Raw genomic sequence first — 13658 nt, forward strand, 5'->3', positions numbered from 1 at the left:
ACTTTGGAAAACACAAATTATGAGCAAATTTGAATAAAATTAAAATAATATCTTTTAGGAAGGGCTTCAAACTGGCTCATGGAGGCCACTTTAAGTGAGAGGATGAAAACCTAGAAATTGTGAATGAGTATAACTATTTAGGGGTTATTTATATATGCAATATTGTTGGCCTAGAGGCCAATACAAGAGGATGTGGTTGATTTCCTCATAGATATTTAGTAACATTAAACAAGAAATCTGAGATCGTGGGGAGTCAATAATAGTGCAGGGGAGTTTGTTCCATTCAACAGTATAATCGAATCCTATTTTTATAGCAAAAATCTTGTTTTAACAAAAACTTTTTTTAAAACTCCCAGATAAGTTTATACATGAACAATGCAAAAAAAACTGGAATTCCTTTATAACAAAATTTTGTTGTAACAAAGTGATTTCTCTGGTCTCTTAGAGTTTGTTATAACAGGATTCAGACTTGTATTAGCAAAGAAACTGTATTTAAAACAGTCTGTAAAAACAAAAATAGGTTTTAATTTTTTAGGGTGATCAAGTCTATTGGAGACATAGGAAGGTATAGTCAGAATACAGGACATATCAAAATTTAGATGACCATGAGTTATTTTATAAAGTACGGCTGAGCAAGAAATAAGTCCATGAGTAGCGAGTGGGTGGAGATTAAGTTCGAGTTTAAGATCAGAAACAGAGCTAAAAAAAGACCAGCAGCTGTGAATAAAGCGAGCATTTATATTGGATAGATTCAAGTTTGCCAATATAACTAATGGTGAGGGGGGTTCCTGACCTCAGTTGCATATGAAAGAACGGGAGAAATATAAGTTTGGTAGAGAGAAGTCAGACGTCATGAGTGGAGTGTTTGAGGTTGTGGTGAAGGAAGAAAAGTTTATTGAAATATTTCTTAGACATTGTTATCTTTTCATGCTCTTGTTCTTTCCAAAAAAAATACTGACTACTGTGGCCAACTTTGAGGTGGCTACAGTGAAGTTATTCAAATTCTTAGTTAAAAAAATTATTTGTTCTCATGGCATTAATATTGTTTAATTCTCTATCAAAGTCTGTTATAAATTATGTTGCACCAATCTGGTCTTTGAATTACTGGTCAGGGCCGTAACTACTACAGGCAGCAAAATTTAAGGGCGGCAGTTTTAGATGGGAACATAGAACATTACAAAATTATAGAATTTTAAAGTTGTGGGGGGGGGGGGGGGGACTTGACAAAAAAATAATGTTTGCCCTGGGCAGCAAAAATCCTAGTTATGGCCCTGCATTGGTTACATACTGAAAAAGTTCAAGACTTGTTTCTTTGCAAATTATTTGCAATGTCCATTCTTAGACTTGAATAAACCAGATGCCCAATAGCAATTTATCTTATAAAAAGTACAATCTTTTTCTGGTATAAAATTTAAATGCAGATAATCGACTCTCCCAAGATTGTTACAATGCCTTTTTAAAACACCCCCCCCCCCCCAATGCGTAATGGCTGCAATAGGGCCTTTGATATTTTGAATATGCTTTGTGAAACTGGACTCTCATTTGTTTGGGATTTGCTGGTCACACCGGCAGAGAGCTCAAGAAATATTTTCATATGATTATTTCAAAGTACATGGACCTAAAATCTAAAACAGTCTTTCATCAATTTTAAAATCAACTGGATACGCTCACTACAACGAAATATTTTCAATGTTACATCAAAAAATGATCTACTTTTTACTATAACAATGTCTTGGAAATGCTTGATTTTTCATTAGGATAGATTGTTAATTTTTACGTGTTTCCAAGCGGATATGTCTTATTAAGTCCTGATGAGAATTACTGTAATTATAATTATAATCATTTTTTTGATGTATTCCATATTATTTTTGAATGTCCATTGTTTAATTTACATATAGCTGTTCTGTATATATTGTGTATTTTCTGCAATCTCACCAGACAAAACTATTTTAAAATATTGCACCTCTCTGAGAATCAAATCGGAAAACTGTTTTATTTTTGTAATGACATTGTGAAGTTTCTGAATTTTTCAATTGTTTTGTTTTTTATGAGTTGTATACTAATGATTTGTAATCTATTACTTGTATATCTTATCTTAGTATATCAGCCTTGCGTGGGTCTGGCCCCATAAGCGAATAAAGTATTTTTTTTCCCTTTAAAAACTAGTATATATTGTTTTTTTTTCAATTACACTATTCTAGGATTAAAAAAAATCTAGCAATACAAGAATTTTATCTGATTGTTCTTGTTGCATTTCTTAATTTTATGCACACAAGGGTTAAATCATCTCTCAGATGGCTATATTATTTCAGTCATCCCGTTGGATTCAAACCAAGGGTTTGCGTACTAAACACATAGGGGATCCAGAAACACTACATGAATTTAAATAAATTTGAAATTGTTTTGGTTAAAATGAAATTAGGTATGTATCTTCTACCTAGCATAGATACAATTGAAATTGTATAACTTAAATTTTTAAAATCTTAAAGTTATATAACACAGTAGTAATACTGATTTATGGAAACACTTCAAAATATCAAAGCTTAGGAACATCAAAAGTGTTTCATTCATTACAAATTGGCTTATACTTCATTTTATTTATAGTAGTTACTCAAATAGTTTAATGTTTGTACATTCAACATCACTGATAATATTTCCTCAGTTAGTATTTCAGTTAGGATTCCTCTGAGGATTTGCAATGTTCTTTATTTTACTCTTTGTCTTATGAGTGTTATATAATACAAAGTCTTTACTGCAGTTTATGCAATAATTTAAATTACAGTAGACTCTTTTCTCTCACTAATTCTGCCCATATCCAACCGGGGTGTGCCAGATTACTAAAATCGCAGGATTACTGGAATTCAATCAAGAAAAACCAATTTAAATTACATAAACTTCTGCACAAAGATATGCAGTGCAGTGACGTGTTTTTCTCTTCTATGCGGCTAAAAGATCAGCCTAAAAAAAGCAGATTACGGGATGAACCAGACTAGTGCACAGCTGGATTACTGAGAGCTTACTGTATTTAATAATTATTATCAATTTATTGCATTAGTGTACCATTTAAGCAAGAAATATACATACTAAGCTATTTGTAACGAATCAATATTTGCTTAGAAAAAGGTTTATTTCATACTCACAGATAAAAAGCTTTCAGCTGGACTTGATGCGGCGCTGCCACAAGTTGAAGGGGTTTGACTGTCTGAGTATCGTGTCTGGACCTCTTTGTAATTCTCTCTCACGAGTTTCCCATACTGGAAAATTATAAAATGGAAGGAAATGAATGCAAATAACTTTTTCAAAATACCTTAGTGTATTTGATTATCATCAAAAACAAAAATATTCCGATTAAAATATTTAAAAATAAATTATTACAACAGTTTTTATATATATATATATTAAAGATTTTGAAATTGACATTATGTAAATGCAATGACAATATTCAGGTGTGGGCGATTAATTGATTAGTAATAATAATACACAGCGTTTCAAGTAGCCAACTTAGAGTTATGAAAAATCATATTTTAAAATTTACCATATTTTTGCATATATATTCTGTGAATACTATGTTAAAAAAAAAATCTGAATTTCTCAATGTGGGTTATATACCATTGCGTATTATCTGGGTAATTCCCCTGGATCAGTGCCAGATTTCAACATTAAGAAGTGTGATCAGTAATGATAACAATCACACAGAAACATTTGATAGTTATAATAAACCAAGTCAAATTCACAATATTTCCGTGAATAACATGATTTAGATTTTTGATGTTTCACCAAATAAAACATGAAATTTTGTTCTGCAAATAGGACAACAATAAAAAAATAGGAGAAAATAAACTTACCTTTGCTAATCTTAAAGCAATAACCCAGCACTGTCTATGCCTTTCACTTTCGCAGCAAAACCACAAAACATTTTTCGTAGCCTCCTCGAAATCACCATCAGGCTGCAATGATGAAAGTAAAAGAGAAGCACAAATTATATAAGTAATTGTTTTAAATGTAAATAAGATCAGAAAAAAAAGAAATGCACACATCGCAACCAGTGTTTTCCAGTATACATCAAAATTCAATTTCATTCCTGTAAATTTTGCTGAAGAGTGAAAATAGTCCTTCAAATTTTATATAGGTTAATCTTTTTCAATAGTTATATATTTCCTTTTTTTTTCATTAAAAATACCAGTTTTCCTTAAAATTTTGCAGAAAAGTGAACCTACTCTTCAAAATCATTTTTTCGGTTAACACTGATTGCAACGATGCCTGTAATAAGCAGTAACCAAATTAACACAGTAGAGTGTACACAATTCAAACTTCTCTATCTCAAAACTGTCAGGATTGAAAAAATTTCGAGATGGTGTTGAATGAGAAATAGAGTTCTTTTTAGTAAGAAAGGAAAAACACTTCAAAAATGGCGAAAAATATGATTGATAAAAACTAAAAATACCATAGTACTGTATTTTACTATATACCAATGAAATTATAGGTTAAGGTACATGATCAATGTCCACTCACACTACAGTCAAAAAATTTTCATAAAAAGTTTTCATAGAAAGTAGAGAGGTTTATTTGCGTAAGAATGGAAAAAACATGGCAAAAAAGTGAAAAATTTTGACTGAGAAAAATTAAAATACTGTAATATATTTTACTACATGCTAATGAAATTATTAGTTGAGTTACACAATCAATGTTCAATTACACTATATGGAAATACACAAAAAAAGAAAAAATCTATTTCTCTTTTGTTCAATTCAAATTTTATTTACATACCTTATTTAAAATAATCCCTACGATTGGATTGGTGCATATTTTTGCTCTTTGAATGTTCACAATGTTCAATCACTATACTAGCAAAAGCTGCAAATATTTTGAGCACTATCTTCTCGGTTTGCTCCTGAAATGAGCAGGGTTTTCAGAGTGTCTGGCATTTTTCACCGTTACTTTTTCTAGTCCCTCTGAATCATCTTCTGCTGTATTTTTATCACTTGAGTGAGACATGCATTCTACAATATAATTTCGGTATTAATTAAGATGTTGCAAGTTTGTAGTGAACTGTGTTTCCAGAAAATAGGAAATTTAAATTTCTAGATTCAAGTGTTTTTAGTAACGTCCCAATGTTTTGAAATTTCATCCTCAGCATTGTTCTGAGAATCCTTCAAATTCCGGTGAACCAACAGATCTGATCCTTCATCACTGAGATGACTGGCTCCAAATCCAGCTTTCTTGAAGAAATTTTTTTGGATTGTCTGCTTGCTGACTTTTTGTCATGCTGAACAAGCCACCCACATGGCATCCAACACCCTCTCCCCCATCAATCACAGTATCTGCCTATGATTGACAAAGTCCATCAGTGCAATGGGCTGTAATAGGAATAATCCTTTCTTATCAGTTTCTTTCACATTGGGAGAAAAGCCAGATTTACGCAAAAGAAAAGGAATTTCAGTGGTTTTTTTTTTACTATCATTGGGATTAGCTTTCGAGATAGTTTTTTAATATTATTTCGAGACAGGGGTGAAAATGCATTGATTTAGTTAATGCAAGGATTTTTTATACTTCGAGATATAGTTATATATATATTAAAAAAAAAGAGTTTGAGAAGATAGGTTTGACTGAATACAGTATACCTGACAGAAATTCTGAAATAATTTGGACTAATCATTTACGGCTTATATGGGCCTAATTTTATATTCAAACCCATGTGAATATATCATTAACCCACTTGCTCTCACATTCAAACAGGGAAGCTGATATATTGATACCTTGAGGTTTAATCTACCTAAAGGGTTGATATTATTGGCATGCAATTGAAGAATTTTCATTTAGTTATAATTAAATTTCCAAGTCTGTTTGCACGCACGCAGACCACCCATCCCATTTTCACGGACCCATAGGTAGAGAAATGCTGCTATGCACTAAACTTTTATGCAATGAAATAATTTTTCTTCATGAGTATAACAAAATAATTTCATGGAATGCTCATATTTTTTGTTAATTTAGTCTACATTTATAACAGATTTTCCATGAAAAACTTATTTGTATGGAATAAAGCTTTTATCTCATATGGAGACTCCAATGTATTTGCTTTTTTTCTCTGTATTTGAACATAACAGTTATTGGTTTCAAAAAGTTTATGTATAGCTGATTTAATCCAGAGACAGTCATAAATGCTGATTCAACATGCAATGCTGCTGAATCAAAAAAAAAGCAAACAGTAAATATTTATTTTGCTGTAGAGATGTGTATTTTGTAATCTTAGCAAATATTATGCACTTGGCTCGATGAAAACATCAACAAGAATTCTAGAGAAAGAAATAGCACACGTTTTTCTGAATCATAGTAGTGTGGTCTTTAATAAAAATCATGCAACTTTTAAGGTTTCAAACTTTTCTCTTCCAAAATATTCACAATTGCAGGCGCCAGTGGAAACAAAATTGTAAAAGGGGGGTGGGGTGATTCTTAATTAAGGTTTTGAAATACATACTTTTATTATAAAAAAAGAAATTATTATTTTATGTAAAAGAGGGATCATTAAGAGGGGCTTTACCACAATTAATACAATTTTTTATGCTGAAGATTTAATTTCCATCATTTAAATAGATTATTTTTGGGGGGAGGCGGACAAATGGCAAACCAAGCAGAATTGCTACAATCTAAATAAAAAAACAAATAATCTCAATTAATTTTTCTTCTGTTTAACCGAAAATACAAAACAAAATAACCACATACAGAAATTATTCACTACTTTTTTAAATGATTTCAGTGAATAAATTGTTTTTTGAACATTAAATCAATACAAAACTTAGACAATGTTCCCTTAATGTATCACATACTTCTGCTCGTCTAAATGCCATCTACTCACTACCATTAGTTCATAAAAATATTTTTAAAAAGCACTTCAGCTTTCTGATTCCGAAATTCTATAATAATCTACCCAGAGAAATCACTGACACCCAGGGCCATCTTAAGAGCATCATGGGCCCCGTGGGTGGTTTTTCTGAGGCCCTACCTGGTAAATTCTAGAAAAGTTTTACCAGATCTCATTTTTGTGAGGGCCCTTTTCTCTTGAGATCCCCGGGCCTTGCCCACTGTCATTGCCATATGCAAAGGAGGGGGGGGGGGTGTTGAGCCAAAATTATAGTTATTTTGCAGGAAAAAACTTAAACCCCCCTCCAGAAGGAAAAAATCTGAAACTGCCCTTGAGAAAATTCTGCGTACGCCACCATTGCATGAGAATATCATTTATTATTTACATTACAATTTTCAACATTTTTTATTTTTTGTTAATTATACTATTTTTATTTGTAACTATTTTTCTCTTTTTTGTATTTATTTTTTCCACCATATATATTTGAAAATAATATCACTGTACTGTATTTTATAAACCTATTCATTGTAACAACCAGTACGGGACATTCGTCTCCTTGGTTGCCAATAATATCATATAACATGAATTCACAAATTTGAAATTGAAAAATTGAATGATATTTACTTTTAAGCAGAAACTGTAAGATGTTGGCGTGGTGCTGTTCTTTGTTTCAATGGGTGTGTATATGTTATATTCTTTGAGATCACGGAAAGGCCAAAGCTGTTGTTTTGGGTCCTTTTGGGAAACAATGATATGGTTAAAATTTGAAAATTATAGTTTTTAAATGACATGCACCAAGCATGGAAACAAAACAGTAGTGAAACACAAAAAAAAATCACAGTACAAATTGAAATCAATTACCAATTTTATTTAGGAGTCATTAAATTATTATGTACATGACAAGATATTAAAAGATCCTGTGTTAAGTAAATGAGCATGCTTCTGCAATGATGAAAGGAAAAATAATAATAATTATAGTATGAAAGAAAGCTGGAGACTTACTTTGACATTGTAAGATGAAGACGAGACACAAAGTGCAGAGTTCTCCACTCGGAAAAACATGCGCTTCCAAGAATCCTTTCCTGGTTCTTTACACCAAAGAAGGCTTTGGACTATTGGATTCTTTTCCCCAGAATTCAAGATTTTCTAACAACGAAAATCAAATATGGTAAAGACATGGCATATAACTGGTAAAAGAAAAATAAGAATTTAACAAGAATATTCCCAGCTTTTTCTTTCAGATTCACTATATTTAATTTGCACATAAAAACATATTTGAGTTTCTGAAAAGGAACCACCAATGATGGCATGTAAAAGTGCTAACCTGAAGGGTTACCAATTTGGCAAACTCCGTAGATTCTGACAAGCAGTCCAGCTGCAGATCCCCTAGATCTAACATTCCTAGAGGAAAAAATTGCTGAAAGAAACAAATTCATAATTTAGTTCAATTTTCTACAGGAATGATGCTTAAGCTGAAACATATCAAAATTACATTCAAGTCTAGCTTATAATGAACATAAGTTTTAGTTTCATCCCATAGGATGTTCTCTTGTTAGATTGAATATGGGTGAACTTCCAGCTATAGCAAACTAAATTTTCAGTACTGTAAAGTTCATTATAACACAATTTGACTGTATATAGTTTCAGTTGATTACCTGTGGTGCATGGAAGAACTCGTATTTGCAGAAATCTTGCCTGAAGACAAACCTGTTTTCAGTGGATTTGCCTTCGTTTCCCCACAATGCATAGACCTTCAAGACATCTTCATGATCTTCAAGGCTACGTTCTATTTAAAAAAAAAAAATATTTATTAGAAAGCAATTCTAGTAATTTTACCAATCGCAAAATGACACGTGAGTTTCTTTGAATAAACGAAATCTTCTCCTTATCACAAACCAATAGCAGAGTCGCCCAGTAGTAACAGGGTCTATAGGAATATTATACAGCAGGTTTTTAAAGTAAAAAGTTGAAACATAAAATATTACATTTATACAATTTTATCTGTGTAATATAAATGTAGAATGAACAATTTGATGCGTCATCTCCTTTCAAATGACCCATGAAATTTCCTAGCATCATTTTCACTAAAGTCATGAATCACATCTAACCAAAAGTTTTAGATATATCTGTCAATTACGGAGAACTGGAAAATGATTTATTGAGTTTATGAAGGCTATGTTTGCAAGTTCACAAATTGTTTAAAAGGAGCTTGCAATCACACTCTCTAATCTGATTCAAAATAGAGAAAGAGGGAGAAGTGCTTAGAAATGAAAATACTCAACCGATGCCAAGAGATGTTATCTGCTCCACCAAGGTCCAAGAGTGAGACCTTGTCACATTGATCTTGAGAGATAGCAGCTGGCACAAGTCCAATACCCTTAAGTTTTCCTCCACCACCAACCTTCGATAGGTTCCATCCTCGAGGTAGAAATTCAGAGTCACCTATAATAAAGATAAAAAGTGTGTCAAAATTTGAAACAATTTATCAGATATGTACATCATGGTCCATACATAAGACAGTCGGGGGGGGGGGGAACCTGATTCCCATCCTTTCTTTATTCATTACAGAGAAGAGGCCAACGGAAAATCTTGGCTTGTGAGTTGCCAAACATAATAGTCCATGGAATTCCCTCCAGGACGCGGGGAAGGGGACACGATGTACATTACAATATTAAGCAATGTAGAGAAGAAATAGCCATAGAAAACGTTTTTATTCCTCTTAATGTCTAGACCCTCATTTAGGTTTTGTGGCTTTTCAGAGGTCGCATGGAACAGTAGGTTTTTTTAAATCTGTATCTAAACACAATAGGAGCTGATTTCATCACTTGAAAAAAATGCATTACTGGAATTCTTCAACCCAAGTTACCCTAGCTGGATAGAATTAGTTTGTAACCGTTCCCTCACAGTTTATATTTCATGTAAATAGCTGCATGGAACAAGTTATGAACAAATTACTCAACAATTTCAGACACAAATCACAATTACATTTGTCAAGCACAGAACGCTCTGCAATTAGCGTCACTGTTGTCACCATGCCAAAAAACCTTGAATATACTCTAAGTTCAAAATAACCGTACAGTCTAAAATTAAATAAAAGGATCAGAATATTTCTTTTTCAAAAAGTGTATTTATACACTGCACTGTATATATGTAAATTTAGAAGTATTAACCAATGTATTGTTAATTTATTGATGCATACAATGAAAGCAGCACTCGTCTTCTTCAGGAATATTACTCTATAGAGGTTATAATTTACCTTTGCAATTATTAATAAATAATTAAGAATTATAATAACCTCTTCAGGTTCACTGTCTGTTGCCTTCTTATCAGAGCAAAATGGATATGCACTCTCTGAATCGATGGATGTTGCAGAATTCCCCAGCAGTAACTGGTACGATATGTCTCCATCTTTGGGCTTCGCACACCTACAGCAAAAATACATATAGAAAAAGAATTTTCAATAGGTTACAAATGTCTTACACACAACATACTAGAAACAGTTGAACAATAAATATGAAACACTGTCCTGTCATAGGCCATTCAGGGATACTCCATAAAGGCAGGGCAGTCTTAACACCATGAGCCCCCCCCCCCCCGAGCATAGCAATATTCTGGAGTCCCTAATATTAGCTGTAAGTACCTGCTTACACATTTCTATGTTTTCTTTTGAAAATCATAGCACCAATCCCATCATCATCACAAAGTCCCTTTTGCAACTTGTGGTTCCTGGGCAATGTCCAGGTGGGCGCATACATTAAGATCAGGGCTGCAACTAGATGCTTGGTCACCCAGGGCAAGCCCCGGTTTTGACGCTCCCTTGTAATTTTGAAGGAGAGGTTTCAGAATGAAATTTGCGCCCCCTCAGGTCCAATGCGACGAGACCCGCCTGCTCCCCCCCCCCCCCCCCAGTTGTGGTCCTGATTAAGACGACACTTTTCAAGTCTCCCCTTTTGATTGTGTCTCAGTTTGTAGTTTTGGATAACATTTCAAGGTATGCTTGAACTTCAAGTTCCATAATTTTTGAAGTCTCTTTGTGTGTTCATTTTTCTATAGAAAATTTTTTGTTTCCTCTTTTTATTCCAGAAGCAGCCAAAAACATGTTTAGAATCTACATCCTCTTTATTGCTCCACAATTGACCCTCTTTTTGAAAATTCCAAGCTGATAGGTAGGTAGCAACAGGGGCGTCTTCAGAGCATCATGGGCTTTTGGTCCAAGTGATTTTTTTTGAGGCCCGGTGGGTCCATTTGTTAAGACCGCCCTGGGTAGCAATGACTCCATGGACAAAAAAAAGATTTTCTAAGAATCTGAAGAATCTTAATCTAAAATTACGGATTTACATGGAATCTGAACAGGACCAAAACTAGGGGGGGGGGGTGGGGGAGGTGAGCAGGCGGATCTGGTGCCCCGGCCCACAGCGGGGGACGGATGGTAATTTCACCATTTTACATCTCCTTCAACATCACAAGGGGGCGCCAAAATGCGTGCTTGTCCCGGCTGATTAAGTATCTAGTTGCGGCCCTGCTGAAAATTGACCATTTTGCATGAAAACGAGTCATTTTTCAAGTAGTAAATTGCAAGAGATGACTGCCTATATCAAACACAAAGCCTCCTGTTGCTCTTAACTTCCTGTATTTGGATCTATTTTTAACATAAAGGTAGAAATGGAACCGACGCTTCCTACAGCCTGCTCATAGAATAAAAAATACAACATCTTTTATTAGAGTTCAATGCCTCTATTTTTTATTTAAAAAGAGGGGAAAAAAAATTTCCCCCATAACAAGCTAGTGCAGGTGTGTGTCTAAATGAAAAAATACGTTAGAAAAAACACATCTGCGGTTCCCAACACCTGTCCTTAACATAAATTCTCCTTTGGAAAAAAGAAATCTACACATCACTGGAATCCCTAGAAGCTAGAAATCATCACTACTTCGGAATGGGGGGTGTCTGGTCCGACTCGTATTCGCCATAGCTTTCCATGTTAGGACACTGAGGGCTTCTGCTTTCTTAGGTCCCCTTACTGCCCCCCCCCCCATACTTTTCATTATCAGAGTGTGGGAAGTCGCTAGAAGTAGCATCTGCTGTGTGTGGGGCACACACACAACAACACGCCCTTCTCCATAACATCTAAAAATACATATCCTCAAAAAATAATTTTTTTTTTGGTTCCATTTAGGACAAAGAAAAAAAAGAACGTATTACAAACAACAAACAATTTATTTCCCGAGAAACAATTATTTTACTCGATTTGTGGGAAACATTTAACGCTTGTCTCAGATTCCCCTTGTACCAAGGAATCCCCTTCTTGTGTCTCCCAAATTGTTGTTTATAGTTTTGAAAAGATTGTGTTCGGTCATGGACTTCTCTTACCCACTTCAGATAGAATTACGAAACGTCGATGTACAGACAGTTGCGGCCGTTGTCCCACCTGCGCTGTGGAATATTCATTTACACAGGATTAAAAGAAAAAAAAATCCTTCAAAATAACCACTGCATAAAATACAACAAAGATGTCAGTACTTGATGCTTTCACGAGTATCATGTGATCGCGTAGCCCAGTGATTCTCAATCGCCGGACCCCATCATCATTCATACCAGGCCGCGATTGATTGGCCCCCTCCCCATTTATTTTCCGTTAGTTGTTTGACGGGGTCTTCCACTTACAAAAATAAATAAAAAAAACCGGGTCGCGGGCTTTCACCGGTTGAGAACCTGGCGTAGCGCATAAACTGCTAAACATGTGCAATGACATTATTAATATCAAAGAGAAACCACCAAATCTTAAACTGAATTTCATTTTGCTACAAGCATCGCTACCGTAAATATACTGTAGAGAGATAGAATTCACGTGGTAATTGCCATGTTTTTGAGATCTCTTTCGTCCAGCGTCTGATTACAGCAGGAGCAAAGGGTGCAGTCATGCCAGACCGCGAAATATTAAGGGGTCGTAAAATACAAACTACGCTTTAGTGAACCCGACTTATAACGAATCTATGAATATAATGAGCGAAATTTTTATTTTTGGTTCTGTGCCATAGGATGTTCAGACCGGAAATAGCGAATCAAGTTTTTGGTCTTTTTAAGTTCGTTATAACGCTATATGTTACCCACGTTAAGTCAAATCCCAAGACAATTTTTTTCTCAAAGTAGTGAAATTCGCATTTACTGATTATACGCAGGAAATTACGGCAGTCGAAAAAAATGCTTTTCCAGCATGGCCCAGGTTTTCTACGACTGCTTATATCTTGTCTGCCATGATCTAGTTAGGACGCGAGAATTGGTCGTAGGACATCAAACTCGTGGTGGTCGGCTAAAGTTGATTTTTTCTGTGGTTCCTAACTTCGAGGCGCCAATGCGAGCCGATCGGTTAGGTACACACACTTATATTTCCGGCACAACTCACTAGATAGTAAATTGCCCATGGCGATAGACCTGAGTTGCGCTCGGTTTCGAAAAAAAAAGGCATCGAACTGTTTCAGTGAGAACCGAGAACTTTGTTTATACTCACCGAGAGATTGGCGAGCTAACCTTTCGGTGATCGTAAAAAAGGCAAAAATGTCTAACGCTGAAGTTCGGAATCGGCAATGAACTGTAGCTCCCGGTCTAATTAGGTCGATTTCATCTTTACTTCAGAAAATGGAAAACACATGCAGTGCCGTCTTAACGCATGGGCCCACCCGGGCACGGCCCGGGGGCCTCACAAAAATGAGATCTGGTAAAACTTTTCTAGAATTTACCAGGTAGGGGCCCGGGGGCCCACGATGCTCTTAAGACGGCCGTGAACACATGGCAGCGTCA

The 13658-nt window shown here is 34.8% G+C and overlaps 1 protein-coding gene across 2 annotated transcripts in view; it reads right to left on the reverse strand.

The window, feature by feature from the left end:
- Positions 1-13658, reverse strand: part of LOC149088001 (growth factor receptor-bound protein 14-like) — a 79238-nt gene that overhangs the window by 7973 nt on the left and 57607 nt on the right. For both annotated transcript variants that reach the window (XM_089243586.1, XM_089243594.1), the window contains 8 exons: positions 10158-10287; positions 9145-9304; positions 8518-8648; positions 8187-8279; positions 7865-8008; positions 7487-7597; positions 3846-3947; positions 3141-3254 (listed from right to left, as the gene is read on the reverse strand). In XM_089243586.1, the coding sequence (XP_089099712.1) occupies positions 3141-3254; positions 3846-3947; positions 7487-7597; positions 7865-8008; positions 8187-8279; positions 8518-8648; positions 9145-9304; positions 10158-10287 (985 nt within the window). The remainder of the gene's footprint in view (positions 1-3140; positions 3255-3845; positions 3948-7486; positions 7598-7864; positions 8009-8186; positions 8280-8517; positions 8649-9144; positions 9305-10157; positions 10288-13658) is intronic.

This window comes from Pholcus phalangioides, unplaced genomic scaffold, assembly GCF_987345545.1.
Source record: "Pholcus phalangioides strain wild (caught in Gottingen) unplaced genomic scaffold, Ppha-v1.0 ptg000003l_1, whole genome shotgun sequence".
Classification (NCBI taxonomy): domain Eukaryota; kingdom Metazoa; phylum Arthropoda; class Arachnida; order Araneae; family Pholcidae; genus Pholcus; species Pholcus phalangioides.